Here is a 25,209-nt window from a genome sequence, read left to right on the forward strand (position 1 = left end):
TGAGGAGCCACAAGGCTGAGCAGGGCAGGAAAGTGCTTCATGATACTCTCAGCAGAGAACACAGCTAGAGCAGAGCCATACCCAAGTTTCACAGACAATAAAAACCTGTGGGGACCTACTGCCAGATGTAGGATCTGAGAGTGAGTACACCTTGTCAGACTGAACAACTGTGTGTGAGGCTGTGAACACCCCTGGGTAAAGCTGCTGGCTGTCATCTGTGAGATGGGAGTACATGTACTGTGATCTCCTCCCTGTCCTTGTGAAAAAAACCCAAGTATTTTCTGGATGGCTGGTTATATTGCCATGAAGAAATCTCTCTGTACAATGAAAAGACTTTGCAAGTGAATATGAGAAAACAAAGGTAAAAAGGAGGGAAGAGGTTGAAAAATGCAAAACAGTAACTCAAATAGTTGTGAGTATGAATTTTAGCAACACAGAAATGTTTTCACAGAATTATTATTGATAAAGTCAGAGCTTACATTAAAGTTTAGGACAATGAACATGTGGTTCTAGAGAAAATCTACTTGCATCCAGCTAGAATATGAGAGCAAACACCCTCATGTGCAACAGGGAAGGAACACAAGCAGTTCCCCAAAATCCTTCTAATATAGTCTGATATGAGAGAAAAAGCAGCTTTAGCTAAGATTAAAAGTAATAATTTTTAAATAATTAATATTCCAAAGAATATTTTCAAGAACAAAATAAAATCTCCATGCTCTGAGATTTTTTCCCCTTATGCAAGCAGCAGCTCGGTTGAACCCTTACTTCTCCCAGGCTTCACCCAGTTGTGAACAGTATGTTCCAGAAGAAATACAGCATGTATTTTTATAGGCAGGCTGTCAAAATTAACTGAAGGGATATACTGGAAAGTTCAAAGAAGAATATTTTACTTCTGTCTTGATAATATTTGTAGCTTTCCACAACTTTGCTCGGCATTTGAAAAAACCACTTTGTTCAGTAGAAGAAGAGAAATGATCAGGCTGCTGAAGTTAAAGCTTGAATTTCTTGAGCTGGTAACACATTTTGGAAAAGAACTCAGGACTCATCGTTACTGAACCAGCTGGCTCAAACTTGATCTGATCCCATTAACAACATTTGAGCTAGAGACTGGATGTGCACACTTGAATCACAACTCGAGCTGCTACATCCCTACGGGCATTTCTAAGCCTGCCCTTGGTTACATTCTAATATTAAAGACACTGAAAGGGCACTGGTATTATTTATCTTGATTTTGAGGCAGCTGCAGAAGATTTGGGGCAGGGTGAAAACTCAAGCAATTCAGCCAAAGTAAGTACTCTATATAATGTGTCCACCATCTATGTTGCACTACAAATAAATTCACTAATGCACAGAATGAAAGAATGCATTTCACTTCCATGGTACAAAGTGTCCAGCAAAGGACTGCCAGACTCAGCCACTAAAATAAAAATTATTGAAATTTTGCAAAAAAAAAAAAATATTAAATAGCATTTGAATAGAGCCTGAAGTCCTGTGATGGGGCTTTGAGCAACCTGATTTAGTGGAAGGTGTCCCTGCTCATTGGCAGAGGGCTTGGATCTACATGGTCTTTCAACTTTCTTCCAACCCAAACCATTCTAGGATTCTGTGATCTTTCACTAGACAACATTCTGTAGCCTCATTTAGTGAAATTTTTAGATTATCCCTCAAGGGTTTTGCAATATATGCTTTAAGAAAAATAAAAAAGTTTTACCAGAATAGTTTGAATGGGTTTGAATGGGTGTTGTCCCTGCAAAAGGAAAAGGCTGAACTTTAAAGAATTATTTTTAGTAAGAAAAATGCATTCTCAGAATTATTGGCAACTGAAAAGCCTAAATACACAAAATACACTCCATATCCAAGGTTTTCTGTAGGCACAGAAACAATTAATTCCAGCTCAAACTAAGTTTGATTATTTGCAAGAAAGACTATTTGCTACTGAGGCTGGACAGGATAAAGTATGAGGGTGCTCTAGAGCAGGGTAATGGATGCTGATTTCATTCAGTGGTTGAAAAAGGTGAGAGAGAATCTGGACATCAGTCTACCTGGAAAACCTTGTGAACAGTACAACAGCATCCATATTTCCTCTAGAGATTTCATATTTCCAGTAGAGATTTCTACACAAATCTTATTTCTTCTGCAAAGGGTTATCTTAAAGTGTAAGCATTCCAATGCAATTTTAATTTATGTCTCCTTCCCCTTCCATGCAATACAGTGCCTTGCCTTCTTCAGCTTTCTATACCCTTGTCCTGATTAATTTCTCCAGTACTCAACAGCTTCATGCCCAAAACAATTCCACACTTCTAACAGAACCAAGAGTCTCTTGCATCTTAGAGGGCCTATCCAGCTGGAGAGGCTGCCACAGAGTGCTAGCACAAGATGTGATGCATCAGACCTCTCAATGATGTTCTCTCCCATACTCACAACCTCCCACTTTCCTTCTCCTCAGCTGCCACCTTTTAGCAGCACAGCAACAGGCACATATGTTGAAGTCTGCTAAATTACACAGAGAATCTTCTATTATACCCCAGATTCAGCCTCTTGGTGCACTGAAGTACATCACAACTACACCAGTGCTCCTGAAAGACTCTCTGGTCTTGATGTGTTTACTGAGATATTTACAGAGCTTTGCACATTGAGTGCTACATAAAAATAAGCCAGGAAAATTCCAAATCCTGGATTACTGAGGTCTGAGATGATACAAATGTGAGTGCACCAGTTGCTTTCACACATGTCCTCAGCAACAATCACAGTAAGGTAAGACAGGTGGAGCCTCAAGAGTCAATACTGTCAGAGCATGAAGGCAGACACTGTAAAGTCCTCTGAAATACCTGTCACTGACAGGGAAAATGCTAAAGTACAACGTTCAGCAGCTGCTAAAATTACTTTGAAGCATTTTATGGAATATGGAAATGACAAACAGTGAGATTAACACAGACTAATCAGTAACAATAATTTGACTGCATAAACAAGGGGCTGAAAATGCTGTGATCTGTTTTAGGAAATGGGATTCAGAGGATTCACACGATCATCTCATAAAATTAATACAGAACCCATTAATTACAGTATAATAGTACACAAAATTACCACAACACTAAATATGACCTCCTAAGCCTCGCAGTTCCTTTAGCACAGAAAACAACTCCATGGGTATTATGAAAGAGAATTTCCTTACAACTCTGGAAGTATGGCAAAGTGACACATTTATTACCATGAATTCAAACAAGAAAATTATCACTCAGAATTATACATTTTAATAGTAAATCAGCTGATATTCACAGGTAGACAAGTAAGGACAGACAAACCAGCTGATTATCAAATCCAGGCCCCCATAATAACAAACATCTGACATCCAGAAGTGAACACTGCACATGAAGAAAAGTAAAAACTCCTTCAGGCTCTTGCAAGATGAGTGGAAGCTCTGAAGGACAGAACTAAGTACAGCAAAACCACATGATCAACAAACAACAATAAAGACTCTTTTTAATCCTGTTCTTTCATGACAGTAAAAAATTAAGACCTTCAAAGCTGGTATCACAAGATTTTTCTAACATTTACAATATTCCAGTCCTACAATGCAACCATATTTGTACACGTCTCAAAGCAAAACACTTTAGGCTCTGTCCTAATCACCCTGTATTAAAACACACAGTGGAAATCTTCTGCTCAGAAAAAAATTACCAGCATCAATCTGCATAAACATTCTTTTAATCTAAATAATAACTGATTCCAGAACTACTTATGAAGAGCCATCATGCAAGATGATCTTTAAAAACGTTTTAGTAACACTGCCAAAATCCTCTGTTCCTATGCACAGTGTGTTGCAGAAAACACAGCAAATCAATTATTTGCCTCAATGAAGGCAAAGGGCTTCTGCTCCCAAAGTAAAGAACCTCTGCTTCACTTTCCTACAGGTGAGGTCCTTTGTAACCTAAAGATATTTGACCACTGTAATTGGTGTCATACATCTATTATAATGACATGGTAATTGCTTACTGCACACTTCTGAAACTGTCACATTGTCTTCCTGAAGTCCTAAATGCTGAGATCCCATTCATCTCAATCCAGCATGCTGCATCCACGTACAGCAAAGCCACTCACAGCACCCAACGTTCAGGTGTCAGATCAACATAACCACAGAAAGCAACTGCCACAAATAAAACATTGCTCTTTTATGAGGAAGGTTTGACTTTCTTCCCGTTCTAAGAATTCCAGCCACCAGTAGGTGGTGTTACTGGAAATGTCAAGTAGGTTTTTTTACCCCCTGCGGATGAAATGCAAAACTCCACCTGCAACACTGGTGTTTAATGCAAAACTGAGGCTTCTCATTCTCTGTAGGGTAAGCTTATTTCATCCATGTGATTTTGAGCTGAGCAATTCTAAGAAGTAAGAGAATGACAACATAAACCTGAAAATTTAAATACTAACAGGCAAAATGGGATCGACTTGAAGGTAGGAAAACTGAAATTTATCTTATCCGTTTAGCAAATGACCCATCTGAGATGCTTGGTGTCTTCAATCAGGTATTTCCCTTTAGATTGCCAAGGGGCTTTTAAAAACAGCACAAATATTAATTGCTTTATATCTATGTAAAATATGCTTCATTGCAATTTGCAAATAAATATCTTAATTATTGTTCAGCTGAGCTCTAGATGTGAACGGACTGTATAACTTAAGAAAACAACAGAGGCAGAGAGTGCAAAATAAAACTGACAAATACGAGAGAAAAGACGTTTGAGTAGTTCTAGTAAAAAAGAAACCAGCAGAAACAGGGTTAATTCTAGCCTTATAAGGCTGTTCAGCAGCACTTCAACTGCACACAAATTAGAACAACCCTGGGAATCTATAAAGCTTGTTTTATTGCCAAGAACATGCAGCATGATCTGCATTTTGCTCTTGTAAACGATCCTTTATTTAATAAGTTTTAAAGCAGAATAGACTTTGACGTGATTTTTGTTTTTACTGCTGAATCATCAACAGGTGGCATCCACTGCAGCTCTGCACACCTAAATGCAAGTTTTTACCGAGAGGACAGTGGAAGTTGGCACATCCATTACGTGTGTACCCAGCAAGGAGCAGCCTGCTGCTGTCTGGAGCAAAATCAGCTCGGGAGAAATGGAATTAAGGTAAAATAAAGTGTTTCACAGTACATAGTTACCTGTAATGCTTTTAATTGCTTGGCTTTCCACAGCCATTCAGATGTAATTAAAATCTGACCACGGACAGACCTTTTAAAATCAATTGCTCAGGCTGTTAACTTATCTTTTATTGTATTTAAATCTGTTTTACTGCCTTATTCACAAATAAAAGGCTGTTACATAAAGACAGTAGTTTATGTCTGACTTCCATAGCTTCCTGAAACAGACACCGAACCTTCTAATAAGTGTAATTTCATATGGATATTTTAGCATGAAGATTTACACTATTAAAATTATTCAAAACACAGCAACAGCTACTGGGAACTTGCGCCTATTTCATTGAGAAATCGAAGCTCTGGAACATATATCTTTATTTAGGTATCTGTAGCTATTTCTGATGACTTGAATACATTTAAGCAAAATCAGAGCTGTATTTCTAATTAAAACTATTCTAACACTCTTACTCCAACACTGCTTGCTAGTGGTCGGTCTGCTTTTTCATCCCCAGGATTGCACACTGGCAGGATTTAAGTCATTAAAATGTGGAAATGTGCATGAATTTTATCAGCAAACAATTTAAAAAACATATTTTCATATAAACAAAAATCACTGGTTTGATAGTATGATGCAGATTAAAGCAATTCAAAATATTTAAAGCTTAACACAAAATAGACTGGTTTATAATTTTCTTGCTGTTTTATTTGATTGGGGTGTCTTTTGTTTGGTTCTTTCTTTTTTTAAATAAACTTCTAGCAATGCTTCAAGTGCATAACATTCAACATTTAGAAGTAAACAAATCAAAGAACTGGTATTTTCCATTACTACCCGGAAGTCAGTGAAACATAATAAATCACAACGGGGAAAAAAAAATTGAGTATAATAATGTTGGTGTAAATCAATATGCTGCTTGTATTACCTTCATTTCCAAAATTTGCCTTTCCCTCGCACTGAAAGCAGCAGGATCCAAGTGCTTTTCATCTCTGCTGCCTTCTCAGCCCAAGACTCTGCTATTTATTAGCCTTAGAAGCTGATAGAATAAACATATATCTATATATATATATACAGTTTTTTCTTTAGTATTAAATTCACTCATTTGATTTCTCTGTATTTCTTCATCTTCTAACACTGAACCCCTGACAGGCATACACAATTTTAACAGACCTGCCCTCAAAATGTATTTTGATCTAGAACAAATTTAAATTCTTTTAAGTGAGACTTTGCATTTATATTAGAACATGATGTTTCCTACAACCTCAGCTGTGATGTTAAGTTAGCAGAAGCTAACTGCACATGGAACAGTGCTGGAATATGAGATTAATCATTTTCCATTTGCAAATTGCAGGTCCAAGGATGTTCATTGATTATTAAAAGAAAACAAATGGAGCTAAAATTCCACTGGCTTCCAGCTTGCATGAAGAAACACTGTTGCTGAAAAGCTTTTATTAAAGTGACCCAAGTACCACCATGGTAAAAAGATTCCTATATGATCTTAAGGCATACAGGAACTGCAAATTCTCTCATTTAAAATGTATATAGAATCCTGTAAAACAAATTAAAACATTCACAATTTGTAGTATTATATTTCAGTCAGTTTTAAGCCTAATTAATCTGACTTTTAAAGCATTTTAATTTCCTATACAAAAGTCTGTATCTTTTTAAATTCCAATCAAAAATGCTTATTGGGAATTCAGTTGAAACCAACCAAAAATCTGATTTTCTCTGTATTGCCACCAAACTGTGAGTACTAATACCTTTTCTGCAGACATTTTAACCATGGAAACTTATTCTGCCTCAGTATCACCTGTTATATGTAACAGCACAACTTTTAACCTGAACGGATCCCATTTGTGTAACGAAAGCATATCCTCTAGATTAGCTGATAAATCAGAACACCAACAATATGTTATTGGCCTTTTCTTATCGTGCCTTTACACAATATTCCTTTTCCCTATTGGTTTTGTGGGAAACATTCTGATACTGGTTGTCAACATTAGCTTTCGGGAAAAAATGACAATCCCAGACCTTTACTTCATAAACCTGGCAGTGGCTGATCTCATTCTAGTGGCCGATTCTCTCATTGAGGTGTTCAATCTTGACGAGAAGTATTACGATATCACCATCATTTGTACCTTTATGTCTTTGTTCCTTCAGATCAACATGTATAGCAGCATTTTCTTTCTGACATGGATGAGTTTTGACAGATACCTAGCCCTGGCCAAAGTAATGAGGTCCAACCTCTTTCGCACTATGCAGCACGCTAGACTGAGCTGTGGGCTCATATGGATGGCATCCATTTCAGCAGCTCTAGTCCCATTCACAGCCGTGCACTTACAACACACCGGAGAGGTCTATTTTTGTTTTGCAGATGTAAAAGAAATCCAGTGGCTAGAGATAACCCTGGGGTTTATTATCCCCTTTGTGATCATCGGTCTGTGTTACTCATTAATTGTTCGAGTCCTTATAAAAGCACACAAGCACAGGAGTCTCCGTCTGCGGCGACAGAAGGCTCTGCGCATGATTTTTGTTGTTGTCCTGGTTTTCTTTATCTGCTGGCTCCCTGAAAACGTCTTCATTAGCGTCCAACTTCTCCAGAGGAAAAGCGAGCCCATCTCTTCAAACAGCCCATCCTTCAGGCACGATTATCCTTTAACAGGACATATTGTGAACCTAGCAGCTTTTTCTAATAGCTGCTTGAACCCCTTAATTTACAGTTTTCTGGGGGAAACCTTCAGAGACAAACTGCGACTGTACATTGAACAGAAAACAAAAATGTCAACACTGCATCGCTTCTGTCAGGCTGCCTTAACGTCTGTCATTCCTGACAGTAATGAGCAATCAGAGGTCTGATGTAGTGTCACTGTATAAAACATATGACTGTGAAGTTGTGCAAATAGTGAACAAAATGCTTGCTACTAACAGAAAAAAAGTGCATTTGTGTGTGTGTGTATATATATATATATATATTGTATCGCTCTATTGAGTATTGAAGGTTTATAGTCAAAATGTTTTTATGACAAGACTTTAATGTAGAAGAATATGTTTTAGTCAGATTTATATTTAATTATGAACAGGATTATTAAAAGCTGAGCACTGAAGAAGCTTTATTTTGCATTATACATGTATGAATGACAATATAAGAGAAAATTTTATCAACTTAGGAAGACTCTAGATGTAATCTGATTATCAGAGATGATACTTTGCTGGTGTATATAAGGTACTTCCACTGAAATAATGAAGCTGCTGTAACAGTGAAGAAAAATCATTACAACATATTGATGTGGAGATGTAGAAAAGTGATTTTTTTTCACCCAAACATGTTAAGATGAATGACTTTGCTTACAGGAACTACATGGTACTATCGTCACTGTATTCTAGCATGTCTTCCATGATTAAGTTTTAATCTTAATATAATCAAACACAGTGATGAGTTTTTGTCTCCTAAATGTAATCTACTGTTTACATCAGTACTTGATCAAAACCAAAATCATTTGTAACCATAGTGCTCATCTCAAAGAACTTCACAGAAGCAAAATGCAGTGCTTCATTCTGTCTTTTAAGGATTGACCCAGATGATCTCTCTCAGAACAAACATAATTGGCCTTTTTGTCAAAAATGCCAGTGCACCAACATTGTGTACATTCACACCTGCCTTCAGATTTGAGTGCACACTGCACAAAATCTCTTCACATTCCAGAACAAAATGCTGTGATTTTTAAGGAAGCATCACTTTCTGCAAAAGATATTGCAAATATTGTGTAGATATTGCTCATGAAGTGACAAACCTCTATTTTTAGAAGGGAAAAACATATGTAATGGAGAGTGTGATTAGTGATTATCAGATCTGAACGTGGTGCACACCCATCCCACCTCCAGAAACCCTCAGCCTTTCAAGATTGTAAGACATATTTAAGATGCTTTGATCATTTGAAGATTAATTATACTAAGCAAACAAATGATAGCACCACTTACTGGAAAACAATAGTGTTTCTTTTCTTCTAGACAATAATTGGGTTTTAAATCTGGTTGATGTTTAGCACAGGTTACTCCTGAACTTGTTCAGAGGAAGCTATAAAGTTCCTAGAGATTAGCATCCAAGATCATTAAAATATCACTTGCTGCATCTCTCAAGTGAACAAGCTCATTTCATTTCTGTGCTCATTGACTGAAGCACCAGAACTCGGAGAGCAAGATGCTCTGTCCTATTTTCAAATGTCATATATTAATTAATTAGCACAATAACAGATTTTAAAATATATTTAAATGTAGACCTTTAAAACAATGACTAAAGCTACTAAAGCAATAAAGAAAACAGTGAAAACGATGATTCCATTCATATTTCTCAAGAAATATCTCAAGTTTCCTAGTGGAAGTTTTGGCCACAAAAGACTTGACCTATAAACAGAAAGGCCACAAGACGATGATGGCTGAATTTGAAATAGATAGCTGGATATTCCTGCAGCTCCAGCAGGAAGGGCAGTGTGGAGTCTGAAGCAACTGCAGATTATTTGCAAGTGATTGCTAATCACAGTCTAATGAAAAATGCGTTTAGTCCCATCCTCCCTGCAGAACATCAAACAAGTCTCCTCTCAAGAAAGATCCATGCATAGCACAAGTTGCTAAAAAACACTCAGCAAGTCCTCTCCCACAATTGTGCTGCATCACACACAGCCCTTTTTCCTCAGTATTTTCCTTTTTGGAATTAGCCACAATTACTCAGGTCCTGGACTGCCAACAGACATTAATCACTCCATTAAAGATGGCTATTGCAGGTAACACCCAGCTGAAGGAAGGGATAATTGTCTTGGCAGTGCAATTCTGAGGAGTAAGACACATCTTGAGCTTACAGATTTATTACATTTGTGCAATCCTGACACTTGCCATGGATAAATAACTTATGTGGGGTTACAGGAATACACTTTCTCAATCAGTTGTTGCTTATTTTGGTTTTTTAGGAATAAGATCCTTTCCCCCCCCTCCCAATACAGGGATCACATTTTTGATCAAGACTATGGTGGAAACCTTTCTGCTGCTCCTGCAGAACACACATCAAGAAAGTCTTTGAAGGATGCTCATGCATCCTCCAAAGTATTTTTTTCCTAAGTGTTCACATTCAGTAATATACAGTGAAATCTAGGACAGATTACTACAGCATTAAGAAAACAATATTTACTCAATCCGAAACAATCTATTGCATGCTTAAAACCAAATTACAAACCTAAAATACCTGATGAGTTCCCTACTGCTGATATTTTGGTGCAGGCTTATGAACTACTAAATTTAAACATACTTCTTACTTTAAATACAAAGCACTCTCCCAGCTGAAAAAACTGCACACTTATTCCCAAAGCTTTTTTTTTTTTTTAAATAGTAACTCTGTACAAAGTAATATTTACAGAAATGTCATACAACTTCCATGTGTTTGTGTACAAAACATGCTTTCTGCAAACCATCATCTTGCAGTAACTCACTACTATGGCTTATCCATGGACAAAAAGGAATTCAGCTTGATGTATAATTTTTTTTAAATTTCAAATAACATAATCACCAGTAAATAAAACCTTTTCTAGAGTGTAGAGGAAAAAAGGAATGGGAGCAAGGATTCTGATACAACTCCTTCATATTTTATCTCTGGTCTCTAATGAATTGTTTAATTGCTGAGTTGAAGGAAAAGATTTCATATGCCATAACACTGGACTGATGACAACTATGAGATTTAAAAACCTGTTTACCACAGTTGCCTGCAATCTTTACTATAATAGTCTATAACAATTTGCCACACATAAGAAGTCTAGTATTAGGAAAAGCTCACAAAGAGAGAGGAAATCATCAAAAAAATCCCTGAAACCATTAACTGCTTTTGAAAATACTACCTTGGCACAAGAATGCCTTGAATGCACAGAGTATAACTGAATATCTAGAAACAAAAGAAATGCAAACAGCACAAACTAGCACCAATCTGGACCAGTAGCAACTGAAGGCAACAGGCTTCCCTCAGCTGTGTAAAAAGGTATGAGAAAAAGAGTTATGTGAAACCTCTTTAACATGTTAAAGAAATGCTTAACTTTGCATTCTTTTGAGAGTTTTAGGAGATACAGAAAATACTGACTGTGCAGACACAACATCCACCTCTCGAAAATGCAAAGTTGGTCAGCCTGAAGATAAAGCTCAATTCATTTATGAAGAGCATTACAGGATGGGAGAGCATGTGACAGAGAATTTGAATCAACGAGTCAGGCGATCCCAGATTCTGTGCAAGGCTTGGACATAACATGGGCAAGATGCAAGAAAAGTCACCTCTCTCCCTTCAAATGCTTGAAAAAAATTGAGCACAAAGCTTTACAAGAAAGTGCTTGTAAAATTTCAGACTAAGTATCTGTGTTTCAAACAAAATTCACTGCCTCCACAGTGCACGCTCTAATCTTTTTTCCAGCCATCAAGTTGTGTTAGAGTATAACTGAATTTTTTCCTGTGTAAGGATTTTGCTGTATTCTCTCAGCTGTTTATTAAGACTGCAAAAGGGAAAAGGATGTCTGGACAATTTTAAATGGTTAGGATTGTCACATAAAAAATGTGTTAAAGAGTGGTTTACCGTAAGTAAAAGCATGTCAAGTTCAACCCTGATTATCATTAATTCCATTGGAATTTGTTTCTGCATAACTAAAAACAAGTGAGTGTAAGAAGAAGTAGGTTTGAATTTTAATAGCCACTCATGAAGGTGAACTAATGAATTAATTTGATTTTTAATGAAAACAAAGAAGGTAAGGGCTTGATTTTAATTTAAGGGACAGTATCTATCTTTCCCTTTCACTCTAAATCTTACCTTCCCCATTCAGACCATCAGACAAACATTTAAAGTTTTCATCACAGAAGAGCACTGGGCCATATTAATTGTTTATTTGTCTTTTTTTTATGGTAAAACTGGAACAACATGTGATGGGGAACAAGTCACTTTTAAGACATGCACACAGAACACCTTTCCCTTGTACCCCTAAGCTCTGCTGTCAGGGAGTTTGTGGTACATGCCCTGTGCTGTGCTTTAAAGAGAAACGCCAGATATGAAAATCTGAACATGCTCCATATTTATAAGTGTCCTTTCTTTCACAGTATGGCCCAAACTATTTATTCCACAGTGACTTTTAATACAATAAACTTTTAACCCTTGGGTTTGGGCTTCCTTTTAGACTTCCATTCCATCCCATGGCACAACACAGGCAGGAGCTAAGAATTAACAGCTGAATTGAGCCACCCAAGGTGCCAACACAGGAGCAATGCCCTCTCAGGACTGCAGAATCAGCTCTACTCTCAACTCCCTTTCTTACATGCTACTTCATTTATTTTACATAAGTGCACTAAATGCCACTACAAAACAAAGATGATTGTCCAAGTCTTCACCTGAGTGTTTAGAATGGCTTTTGAAACTGTTCAATCCTCTTGGTAAAAACCATTTTCAAGTTTCCAACCTGTTTTCTCACATTGTTCAAACAGTCTGCTACAGGTATATACAGACATTTTAAAGTTCTACATTAAACTACTGAGCTGTTCATTACCAAAAAGTAAAACCCTGCCTTCTCAAAAGAAGTATTTAGTGCAGCAGAGTAAGCCTTTCCAAAGCAGCAGCTTTGCTTACAAGTCCCAGTTCACTTCAACTGCAAGCAAAAGCACTGAAAAGGTTTAAGACCTTTTCAAATTGCATTGAATGTGGTTTCTGGAAGGACTTTAGAAAAAACTGTGGGGAGAAAAAAAAGACATAGTAGAGAAACGGGAAAATTATTAGGATATTGTTAAATTATCCTTAGAATTGGAGTTAAGGCGATTTTTACAGAAGGAGCTCAGTGGCAGAATTGCCTAATAGTGCTGGAGATAGATTTGTTTTCTGCCTCAGCAGCAGAAATATTTCCTTTCCCAGGCATTCCCTCAATAGAAACAGTAATATAATGGCAAATAAGATTTTCTTCTTTTCATTCTCTCTCCATTCTGAACAACAAAAGAGAAATAGCCTGTACCTGACTACAGAAACCTTTTAACTCTTGTGCTCCAGAGTGAAGTACACCCAGCAAACTGAGAAAGAAACCAAGGAAACAGCTCACTTAAACAACTGATGATATTCCAAATATCCACCTGACAAGTGAGTATCAAGGTGGGAAGAAGATAGAGACAGTGATGTGTGGGGAAACTCAATTTATAAACTTTCTTGGCTTCCAAAGACAAAGTCAGAATAATTGCTTCTGATATTACAAGCTCATTCTCTAGAACAGTGAGAAACATGACAAGTTATTTTCTTATGCTAATTAAAGCTCCCTGATGATGGTGACAGTGTCAGAGTGTTGTGGGATCAGAAGCCCAGCCCTGTTGGCAGAGGTGCTGCTGGAGCCAGCATGGGATCCACAGAACCCCAGAGCATCCTCAGCCCAAAACAAGGGCTCTGTGAGGACCCGTGGAAATCTGCCCCATCCCCTGCTGACCTGTGCTCTTCACTCTCTCTGAGATTCACCTTTTGGGTCTTGGCCAGAGATTTTATTCCAAAACCTTCAGATCAAGACATTGGCTGCTCCTATTCTAAACTCAAACTAGATCATGACTTAATCTAGACAAATGTAAAGACAACCATAGATTAAGGAAAGAATGGTAAATTTTACAATTAAAAAAAAAAAAAAAACAACTTTACAAGTTTATTAGAAGATGTCTTTGGCATACAGGCTTGAAAGTCACAAAAGATGGGATTTTTGTAATAAAATAGGAAGAGCTGGTCTATTCCAAAGGTAATTTGAAAAAAGAATCAGCCAGTAAGGTGCATGAAGGCTCCTAAATTCACAAAAAGCCCATGACCAATTTTAATGACCTCAGTATTACAGTTCAGCACAGCAGTTCTGTAACCAATTAGTTACTTTACAAGTGGGGAAGGATGAATAACTCCCCTTTAGGATTCAGTCCACAGTGTGAAGGTAGGATGGAATGACAGTTACTAAAAGCATGTCTTTTCCATAGATATTTTAGATTTTCTCTTCTCTTTACATAACCACTCTGCTCCTTTTTAAGCAATCCAGCTCTAAGCCCTCAGTACATTCTCTGAGCAGCTTTGACATCTTTCAAACTCTGAGATGGTAGGAAGAGCTGTCTGCCCTTATGTATATGCTGTTTGCAATAGCCTGGTTTACAGATGCAAATTATTAAGATAATGCTGAGAAATTTAATACAACACTGGCTGATGATCTTCTGTTTGATGTCCTACAGAACTCCTGTGGGATTCAATTAGAAATAGGTAAATGCATTCAAAGAGAGAGTCTGGTTCCACTGTCAAATACCTTCATGCTTGTACCCTCGATATTTCAGGCAGATTCTAAAAGTCAAAAGATTAATTTTCTGTTCTAATTACTTGTTGGATGCAACAGACAAGCACTTTCCAAGTATTTATTAATCTGTGTGGCTTTGATCTAATACCCAAGAGCCGTTTTATCTATGCTGTAATTTATTAACATACATAAATATACACTGATCATTCATGTGGTTCACAATATTGCATCTAAACACGAAAGGCATTTTCAATGAGGAAACTTCTCATTTCTCATTCATACTACAGAAGCAGCCATCACCCCCTTTTATCTGTGCCAAAACATTGGGGTTTTTTTCAATTTTTGAATCTATTTCATCAACACACAAAAAGTAGTATTTTATAAACATCATTATACCAGACTCCCACATTCCTTAAACAAGCAGCAGCATTTCATCAAGGACAGGGCTGCTTTCTAGAATAAGCATAACTTAAATATCCAAATCTGTGCCATTTTAGGTTTTTTGAACCAATTAGCATTAACACAACAGCAGTAAGAGCAATAAAGAGGAAGTAACAAATCCACAAGAATCAGGACTGCATTAATACATTATGCTACACACACTTCCAAGTTTCAAGCCCTGTCAAGAATAATTGCCTTTGAATGCCCATTTCTCAGCTCCTTATCCTGTATCAGAATGCAGCAAACATCCTGTCAAGCTTACAAGTTAATTTCTTGCCAAGTGAATGCATTTTGCAAATTCAAACGTGTTAATAGGACTTCTTTTTAACTGAAGTTACACATATTTTGAGGTTTTGAGCCAGTTTTTCTATATACAACAATTTGTGCCTTTTCCAGCAATTTTCATTGACGATGCCTCTCTCTGTGAGGAGTTAGAAGTCATCAATACAGAACCAGAATAAAATTATCATTAAAAAAGGGCAGAAAACAGTGTTCTCATAGGACTGGAGCTGGCTGACACAGACCAGCAAATCTTGTCTCTGCTCCTTCAACAACTGAACGCTCAACAAATTCAACCCACAAGTGGGAATCCTGTCCTGAATTTCAATTTTATTAAGATATTTGCAGTTAAGGCAGGAAAGCAAGGATTTATACTGGAAATCCAACAAGAGCCATCAAGGAAGGTCTCACCATCAAGCAGAGAATGAGGGTTCAGAGGAAACAACAAGTACGTGCTCCGAAAAGAGATGGAAGAATTTCCCCTCTTAACAGCAAAGAAAGGACAGTTGTGTTCCACCCCAAATTCCCCATCAATTTAATACCCTAGCTTTATTAATAAAAGTAGAGAATTAACTTTGAATGGATACAGATTAAGGCAAATACCCAGAATTAGCATGAAAATCTTGTTGGCTAATATGTAATGAAGAATGCACAATTCCTTTAAACACAAGTAAGAAATACACCACATATTGTTTATACCAAACACAGTTGGGGACGTGAGCCTTTCGCCTGGGAAAACCATCTTCAAAGTAGCAACTGTTTTCCCAGCTGTGAATACTCTTTCCTGGGAAATCTATTCGTACCATTACAAAAATAATTTTCAAAGGAATGTAAAATTATTCAGCCTAATCTATGCATATCCATATTTCAGACATGATTCTGTACCTTCTTAGACATGTCTGTTTACAGAAGGCCTACTATTCTCTATAAACACTACATGGGTGTCAAAATTCAATTTACCCCCTTTTTAAAATAAATAAATGTATGTTTCATTTAATAAAATAATTTAAAGGAACTCTATCAATATTCTGATGAGGAAGTGTTAGCAGGAAACAAATGCTTCAGAGTCCCATAACCAGCTGCCCTCAAAGTTTGTTGTTTTGTGGTTGGCTGGTTTTTTTTAAATTTTCCTAATTTGAGAAATATTGCATAGATAAGAAAGCAGATAAACCAAGCAAGATATCACACAGTAAATCGTAATTGCCACATGGGTTTAGAGCTTTGTAATTGCTTCCTGTAACTACCAGAAGGCCACCATACAGAGAGGCACTAAGAGCCAATGGGCTGGCAAACTTTTCTCTTTGATCAAATAAAAAAACCCCAAACAAATAACCCAAGAATAAACATTCAACTGAAAGGTAGCCCAAAGCTAAGAGAAACAGGCCCAACATTTTAATTATAGACAAAACCCAGCACAATAATACCCACCCTGACATTTAACTTGGCCATTTTGAGAAATAGCTCCCACCTCCACTTTATCACTGGGAAACTGCTTTCTGCTGATGTATTTTTCCATCAAGGCACAGGGGGAGATGGAAGGATGGGGGAAGATGAAAGATTATGTCATCTTCTCCTCATAACACGGACAAAACTCTATTTGCACGTTAAAGATACTTTAAAACTGGTCCAAAAAACCCCCAGTGTGAGACAAGAGTCTTATTTTAGGAGGTTATGACAAATAAAATTAACTTTTTGGAATTTATTTTTTTTTTTTAATAATTAAGCTTTTTACATATTCCTCAAACAAAAATGAACAACCTCAGATAATGCTAATGCTTACAGCAGAGGATTAAGTACATACAGCAAAACCAAACAAGTGCAGGAATTGCAATGCCAACAGTTTCCAATATATACTTTTAATGTATATAAAACACAGTTAATATTGGTAGCCTGGTAATCAGAAGAACATCCTGCAACATCACACTAAGTTAACTTCACAGCATTTTTTTTAGGATGGGAAAATATAAACCAAGTTATTTTGATGGTTACAAGATAAGCTTCCCATTAATTAGAAAAATAAATTAAGGGAACAATAAAGGATTACCGAGTTTGTTTGCAAATCATCCACAACTCATTATTTCAAGAACAGGCTTTGGGATGAATTAGTGGGTTGTCAAACAAATAAATACACTGTCTGATGATAGCTTTACAGTATCTGCTGGATCAGTTTGCACCAATGTCTGGATTGCATTCATTAAACATTCAAATTACTACCCCAGTTACCTGATTACAAGCAGCATTAGAGATCATATCAAAGTAGCATGTCCAGTTATTCCACCGAGTTCATGCCCAAAAATATTTATCTCCACAGCTTAAACATAATTTTATGGGGTTTTCCACTGCTACAACCAAACAGTGATTTTAAAGAATCTTCGGTTTTTTGTGGTTTGCTTTACAGCTAAAGAATTCTATATTGCTCTTTATGATAAACTCCAAAAAGCTGAACAGAAAAACCTTTTCTTTACAAATTTTGCCGTTTTCCATTTAGTAAACAAATCTTTCTGTTTGGGCACCTGCACACTCTGATGAAAGAAACACCATGAGCTACTTGTTTATTTAAAGCCATTGTTTGTAGTATCTGTATGGAATCTCAGAAATTAAATTCCTTTCCCCCACTGATCCTGCCTTTATCTGAGGAAAATGTTGATTCCTCCTCCTCTAAGCACTTACAATGCTGAAGATAACAAGGGAGTACAAGGAAACACCCACTGGCTGTATGAGCATTACCTAAAGTACCCTTCAACCATGAACAGGGGGATTTGATTTATAAAGATTGATCATCCCTTAGTCATTGTAATTTTCCTTGAAGTTACAATGTTTACTAGACTAAATTGGGAAGGAACAGGAAGTTAATATTGTTTTCTATGGATTATGAATTTTGAGTCTTGCCTAATAGATGTTCTGTTCTGAAAGAATTTCCTACTGTTCTGCAGAAAGGCAGCAGCTCTGCAAACAGCACTGCAGCAGCTCGATCTGCCCGTAAATGACAAGATCCTTTGACACAGTAAGGTCATTCTGGGCAGAACTCAAATAGCCCTGGGAAACAAAGCAACCACATGTTGTTCCATACCTACAGAGCTGCAACTGTCAGGACTGCAGTTCCAGTAAACTTTGTGGAATTGAGGCAGCTGAAAGTTTGAAGGCTGGAGAAATCCATAATCAGAAGTAGAATAGGGGTAATTGCAAAGAAAAACTTCTTAGAGTTCTGTTATTTCGAGATGACAGATTAACAATATTACAAATATTCTTTTTCTTCAGAGAAATAAAATAAAACTAACTTGTCAGAAAAGATCCATCAGGCAGTTGTTACCTAGGAAGCCAACAGTCAGCTTCAAACCACCAGTCTAGATGGCACGTTTTAAATATCTTTTCTTCATACCTATGTTAAAGCTTGAAAGGAAAAACTTAAACTTTCTGATAGTTCAACATACAAGCAATGTTAGCAAACTGTAAAAGAATGTAAAACTAATGTCTAGTGATTTAAAAAAACAAACTGTTTAACATGTATGATTATTTCAAGTAGGTAAATAGAACAGTAACATTAAGAGAATCAGTCAGAAAAACCATAAGGCTGAATTAAGTTTTAAAATTTAATTAAACTTTAAAAATCAGCTTTGTTAGAGATGTCTCATTTAGAGCTGTGTGGTTCAAAGATCACTCACAAAAACATTAATATTGGTCTTGAATTGCGTATTGCTATTTAGTGTAAACAGAAGAAATTGAGTAGATGAAAATCAATAAAACATCAAGATTACTCTGAAAGGTCAAGCTGTTCCAAGGAAAAATGCCTTAGTCTAAGGCTGGTAAGATTTTTTAAAATAAATTTCCTGAAGGAATGATCAGTGTACACTAAATCCAGTCACTGAAAACACACCTCAACTTGCCTCCAGCTCTATAACAAAATCAGTTAGACATTCATATTTTCCACTTTGGAGATTAAATTTGCTGTACTAGAATGGGGGGGAAAGAAAAAAAAAATAAAAATCACAGGAACATGGCTTAATGAACCAGTGAAATCTCTGTCCCACCAAAAACTTTGACCTCCTTCTACCACACATGAGACTCTTTAGGTAAAACTGGAGCCTACCCATCCTTACTTTAAGAATGCCAGGAAGAGTGTCCTTTAATTGAGTTACTCCATTAAAAGTCAATCACAGCTCATGAGAACCCAGGCACCATGATTTGGGGATTCCTGTAGATCTAGCAAAATTCCAGCTTATTTTAAAGTAACAGAAATCAAATTAAAGAAAGTAAAGGTGCAGAATAAACCTTCCTCAGCAGTTACCTAACTTTTGTTCCAAATTTCTTACCTGGAACCTTTCACACTGACTGAGCACAGCCCCAGAGCTCCTCCTGATCACACAGAGAAGTTTTACTTTGCTCTCTATTACACTTTCCATGCTGACAAGGTTTGATGACCAAAATCACTTTAAAGCATAAATTCCAGTGTGCCCTAACCAGGCATTTCACACAAAGCTGGGAGTACTTACACCGAGTAACAATTAAACTGCCAAGCAATTAACTTTCTTTAACCACTTCTGAAGTAAAATTGTTTAAAATCTGCCTCACGTTTTTCATTCTCAACAGTCATTTCAAACAAAAAAAAACCAACAAAAGTGGTCTATTAACTTAGGCTTTCCTGCTGTCAACAGCTACAGTTTATATAAAGCTGATGCCAAGAAATGGCTTGTCATAGACCTTTTATGGCATTCCCTAAAACTCAAGCCACCCTCTGGCATCAACTTTTATGATTCCAAGAACTGCTGTGCTTAGTGGTGTTCCCTAACAGTATTAGAGATTCTTCTTTCCATTACTCTTCACTCTTTCTTTCACAGTCCTACAATCTGCACAGCCAAAAAAACTCACTTGGGTTTTCTAAGAACTGAACACTGGACATCAGATACTCCAGAAAAGCTCCACTTGCCAGGAAATTGAAGCCCACCTCAACTGTTTGGCAGTTTTACATGAAATTCTAGATTGCCATAGGCAATAAAATGTTCATTTTGACATTTCAATTTCGCACTGTTTTGTCCTGGAAAGTTATTTTCACTCAAATTCAATTATAGCACAGCAAATCCACAGTCTTTAATACAAAGGAAAAGAGAAACATTCCTCCTTATGAAGCTACAAGGACAAAATTTCCTATTTTTGCTTTGACAAGGATGCAGTCTTTTCTTACTTAGGAACATTTCTGCTGAGATCAAAACTGCAAAAATGTACAGATCTCTGAATAGCTTCTGCCAACAGACTGGCATTTTTATATTAAGCTTCTCAAATGCAATACCTAGAAACACTTATGAATGCAAAAGTTCTTCAAATATGTTCTTGCCAATGAGCTTAAATAAAGTCTAATAACAAAATAAGTATTAATTTTCAGTTACATCAGCTCCATAGAGCTACATATATCATAATAAAGAAAGAAACATGCAGCTCTCACATATACTTTATGTTAGGCTAGGAAAGAAAATTAGATAAGAAAATTAAGACCGTGGCTTCTTGAGGTGATTCTCAAGAATTCCTGAGGAAAAAAACTGTTTTCCCTCTCTACTTCTTGAATTGCTTTACAGTTCTTTGATCCTCATTCCACAGTAACCAGTAAGAAGAGCAGAATTTAACTGTTCTTGAATTATGCATAATTTCCATTCCAAAAACCTTCCAAGTTCCCACTTAACATATTGAGATTGCTAACTTTATTCTCACAAAATAATTCATAAAATGTTCAGGAATTCCAAGAGACTGCTGACACCTTCTGGCCACTTGACATTCTGTCCAAAAACGAGGAGAATTTCCAAGAAAACATCTTTCATGTTTTCCCAGGCACTCAGGATCACGTGAAGACTGAAGCTCCGCTGAGATTGCCATATGATGGATCCTCACTTGGTTCACCTTTCACCCACATCCATTTTCTGCTTTTCACAGAAATATCCAAAACAAACAGAGATTACCTCTCTGTCTGCTACAATTGGATGCAGATTTGGCTTAATTTTAGCTTTCACTCTAGGTATATTGCATCCAAGGAATCATTACAACTGAATCCAACTCATTCACAACAGAATCTACAGCAACAACAAATCAATTTTATATCAAATTAAAGAACCAAACCTGCAGCTTCTTCTTCTTTGCTGGTTTAGTTTCCAATTCCAGCTGGTCCTTTTGGGCCACATGTTGCTTCAGCTTTTTTCTTTTTTCTGCCTTCTTTTCTTTTTTCTCCACAATCATTTTCGGCATTCTAAAATGCTGATCTGTAACAGAAAGCACCAAACTTCAGCTGGAACCTTTTTTAATATTAAATGTCAGTCTCATAGACAGACAGTTATACTACAATTACACAGGTATGGCAATTATTTGTCACTACCTAACTATGAAATGTACATCTGCACTGAAATCTGATTAATTTTGGAGAATTTTCATGTTTCCTTTAAGAATACATTGTAGTTGAGGTAGTGTGAAACTGAAAAACCAGTCTCTTGTAGGAATTTACACACCTTCTGTCATCTGGGGCCCTGCTGTGGAATATGCCTCAGAGAATTCCTGGGAGGAATTCCCCATAATTTAGGCTGTGCTTTCTGCAGGTTAAAACACACCACACTGAACTGTTTGATCAACTACCTCAGATAACACCATCACCTCAAAATACATTCACATGACTGTTTGTCATCTCATCAATGTGCACATGTGCACTCACAAGCAAAAAGTAAAGCCTCTTGATAACTAAACAGTTTTAAACCACTAGTTCTGGTTAAACTGCAAGTTCTTCTGTTTTCACACAGGTTAATGTGGTACAACTATGCTTGAAGAATTGTCTCATGAGCTGTAATTTTAGACTGACATAAGGGTGAAAGTGAACAGGAGTTGCAGACAACACTGCAACTGGTTCTGAACACAGGTCTGGCTGTAAGTGAGTATTATTTCTTTGCGAGAATATCCAATTTAAGAGGCTTTTCCCCCTCGCTGCAACACTGTCGCTTTCAGTGTCACTTTCAGTCAGTCACTACAGAGGCAAATGTTGGCTCAATCACAAACATTTACCTTGAAACTCACACAGAAACATAAACCAACCCCGAATGGCACGTGGGGGGTTCCCAATTGAGCAGAAGCTGCCGAAGGAGGGCTCTGGCACCTCGGTGATCCCGGAGCCAGGCCCGGCACGTGTCAGGCACAGCCGTGCCCTGGCCAGGAGGGCACTCCCGGCCAGCCCCTGCTCCCGGCTCCCCTGCACAGCACCCCGGCTCCCCTGCACAGCACCCCGGCTCCGCTTCCCAACCTGGATCCGCTTCCCAACACAAACCCCCGCTTCACATCTCAACACGCGTCCCCGGGCTCGCAGCCGCCTCAGCCACCACCGCGCATGTGGAGCGCCCAAGCCAAGCCGGGCCGGGCCTCCCCGCCCCTCCCGCCGGTCCGGGCGGACGGAGGGGCCCCCGGAGGAGTCTCCGTCACCCCGGGGGGACCCCGGGCCGCGACCCCCGCCCGTCCCGCACGTACCTCCCGCAGCAGCCACCCCGGCACATTCAACTGAGCCCCACGCTTGGCGCCGCCGCCCGCCCCCAGCCTTTCATTGGCTACTCGGAGAGAATGGCGCCCTCTGGTTGGTTGACGACCTGTCAATCACCACGGTGGCCAATAGGAAGCCCCGCTCGGAGTTAAAGCGCTCACAGGGAACACGTGTGCTGCGGGCGCTCCGCCGGCTTCTGGCGGCGCTGATGACGTCATCTTTCCGCGACGAGCTCCGCCTGCGGCCCTGCCCTTTTGCCTGGGAGATTCTCAAACCCGGGATCGTCTCCGGGCCTGGCCGGGATCCGCCCGTGCGCTCACGGGGATCCACCCGCACCTGCCTGGGACCCCCCCGGGCCTGGCCGGGATCCGCCCGTGCGCTCACGGGGATCCACCCGCACCTGCCTGGGACCCCCCCGGGCCTGGCCGGGATCCGCCCGTGCGCTCACGGGGATCCACCCGCACCTGCCTGGGACCCCCCCGGGCCTGGCCGGGATCCGCCCGTGCGCTCACGGGGATCCACCCGCACCTGCCTGGGACCCCCCTGGGCCTGGCGGCTCCGGGCCGCACTGCAGGCTAGCCCGGTGCTGCCGGTCACAACAGGCTGGCGTGAGGGCCGTGAGCGCTGCGGACACCCTGAGCTGAGGCTCTCTGGAGACCGATCTGATCCCTTTGAGCCCGCAGGTCCTAAAGGCTCCAGATCCTAAGAGACGCTGAAGTCTGAGACAGCATTACTCGTGTCCCGATGGGGTCTCATGGAATGTGTGGGAAGAGGCCAAGGGTGTGGTTTGTCAGGACGAGAAAACACCTCCGAGGACAATTTCCAGGAAACAAATTGGCTTCAATGTTTTCATTTTCTATAAATAACCCTTACACAAACTTTTCCATGGCCCCTTGGTAATTTAAGGGCCGGAATTTTTACCACATACACACGTGTGGATGACACGTTTTTTTCAGGACAACCTGAGACAGAGCTATTGTTCCCCAGCTGAGATGCTGGATGTGGGAGCAGATTCTGCTGGCAAGGAAGTCCTTTCACCATTTCAGGCACTGATGGGAAGGGGCAACCTCTTCTTTCCTCCTCTTCCACCTCGTCCCCACACCGAGGTGCCCTCCTGTCCCCCAGCTATCACTGCTGGGCTGGAAGAGCCTCTCTCCCCTGGTCCCTGTCCTCATACCATGGTCAGAACCTGGAATCCCCTTCCCAAAGCACCGGTGGGCTGCACGACACCATTTGGGAATGTCCAGTTAGAAATTACACACAAAAAATAGAAAATGTATATAAAGTACAGCAATGTGCTAGGGCTGAGTTAGGGTGTTGGAACACAGGATAATCAGAGGGTGGTGGTACCTAAAACTCAAGTTCTAATTTAAGCTTTTTCTCCAATGTGGATAGGCAAAGAATATTTTCTGTGTTTAGACTTGCTAAAATAAAGATTGTGGTATTGCATATCCTATTGTGACATCCTGTGGTTAAACACAGTACTACAGATACAGATGTCAAAACACAGTTTTGGCTGCATGATTGCAAAAAATTAGATTATGTGATTAGTATAACTCATATCTGTACTACATGTTCAGTTTGGCCAGCTAGCTGTGATCTTCACCAAAAACCTCTCCAGAATGAGAAATCACACTGGGCCTAACATTAATATGGGATAGCACAGATACTTGTTCCATGCTAGACGGAAATTACATGTGTCCTTTCTTAGGAAAGACCTGTGAAGCACCTTGAAGCAATCAAGGTGTTGATTGTTTACATACTGTCCTGTGAAGGAGCATAAATCCACATTTCCTCCTCAGCCAGCATTCCTACTCCAATGATTAAACTGTTCAAAGAGAAGAGACACAACAGTCCTTGCACACCTGCAGCACCCCCAGGGCTGTACAAAGCACATGCACTCACTGCACTTATGCTCCCATCTCTTACAGCATCACAGAGATGATTCTTCCCAGGTCAGGGAACTCAGCAGCCTCTGCTCTGCAAAGTGCTTCTCCTCCCACCTCAGCAGCATTGCAGGGGATTGGAATGGGCTGCAATTACCCTCTAGTTATTCCTAAGCCAGTACTGCAGCCCAGGAGCCCCAGCAATGCAGAGGAATGGCTCCAATGACACATGAAATTGAGGTCTTGACCCCCTGACACCATCAGAAAGCTTTGGCATTTTTCTCACAATTAGCTGGATGAGAGGTCTACTTAGATCCCATCTGGGGAATTAGCATTGTTCATTAACAGTGCATTTCCATTTCATCAGCCTATAATATTTCAGGCCTCAAGCTAAGCAGCTGGATACTCATGAAGTTTTAAAGAGCCAAGAGAGCTGATCAGGATGATAGATGGAGCATTATCTGCTAGGACTGCACTTGTTTAAGCTTTTCAGGAAGACAGCAAGAGGAGCCTCCCTAAACACTGTATTTTGGCCTTACTCTCATTACACAAGCCCTGCTTAATGCTACTTTCTCCAGCTTCCTTTTCTCCCTGAAACTGCAAAATATATCCCTGCAAATCTAGATTTCTGCCAGAGGGACAATAAGTGATGAAGAATTATACTGCACATGCCTCTGTGAGCA

At 39.1% G+C, this 25,209-nt stretch overlaps 2 protein-coding genes across 4 annotated transcripts in view; one reads left to right on the forward strand and one right to left on the reverse strand.

The window, feature by feature from the left end:
* C14H7orf50 (chromosome 14 C7orf50 homolog) overlaps positions 1 to 22,400 on the reverse strand; it is a 123,636-nt gene extending 101,236 nt beyond the window's left edge. Inside the window, exons 1-2 of the mRNA XM_015642598.3 lie at positions 22,175 to 22,400; positions 21,248 to 21,387 (exon numbers count right to left, since the gene is read on the reverse strand). Coding sequence (XP_015498084.1) covers positions 21,248 to 21,387; positions 22,175 to 22,196 — 162 coding nt within the window. The 5' untranslated portion in view covers positions 22,197 to 22,400. The remainder of the gene's footprint in view (positions 1 to 21,247; positions 21,388 to 22,174) is intronic.
* GPER1 (G protein-coupled estrogen receptor 1) lies at positions 1,208 to 8,225 on the forward strand. 3 transcript variants are annotated; one of them, XM_033517847.1, is made up of 3 exons: positions 1,208 to 1,287; positions 4,978 to 5,123; positions 6,478 to 8,225. In XM_033517847.1, exon 3 carries the CDS (start codon positions 6,909 to 6,911, stop codon positions 7,980 to 7,982), a length of 1,074 nt encoding a protein of 357 aa, XP_033373738.1. In that variant the 5' UTR covers positions 1,208 to 1,287; positions 4,978 to 5,123; positions 6,478 to 6,908; the 3' UTR covers positions 7,983 to 8,225. The 3 variants fall into 3 exon arrangements, with proteins under 3 accessions (XP_033373738.1, XP_015498082.1, XP_033373737.1); XM_015642596.3 differs by lacking the exon at positions 1,208 to 1,287 and adding an exon at positions 4,351 to 4,449; XM_033517846.1 differs by lacking the exon at positions 1,208 to 1,287 and having other exon boundaries at positions 4,530 to 5,123.
* Positions 22,401 to 25,209: the final 2,809 nt, after the last annotated feature.

The sequence above is a fragment of the Parus major genome, chromosome 14, assembly GCF_001522545.3.
Source record: "Parus major isolate Abel chromosome 14, Parus_major1.1, whole genome shotgun sequence".
Lineage (NCBI taxonomy): Eukaryota > Metazoa > Chordata > Aves > Passeriformes > Paridae > Parus > Parus major.

What these genes read in the sequence shown, in the direction of transcription:
- GPER1 (XM_033517847.1), top strand. Translation starts at nt 6,909, where the DNA reads ATGGAAACTTATTCTGCCTCAGTATCACCTGTTATATGTAACAGCACA.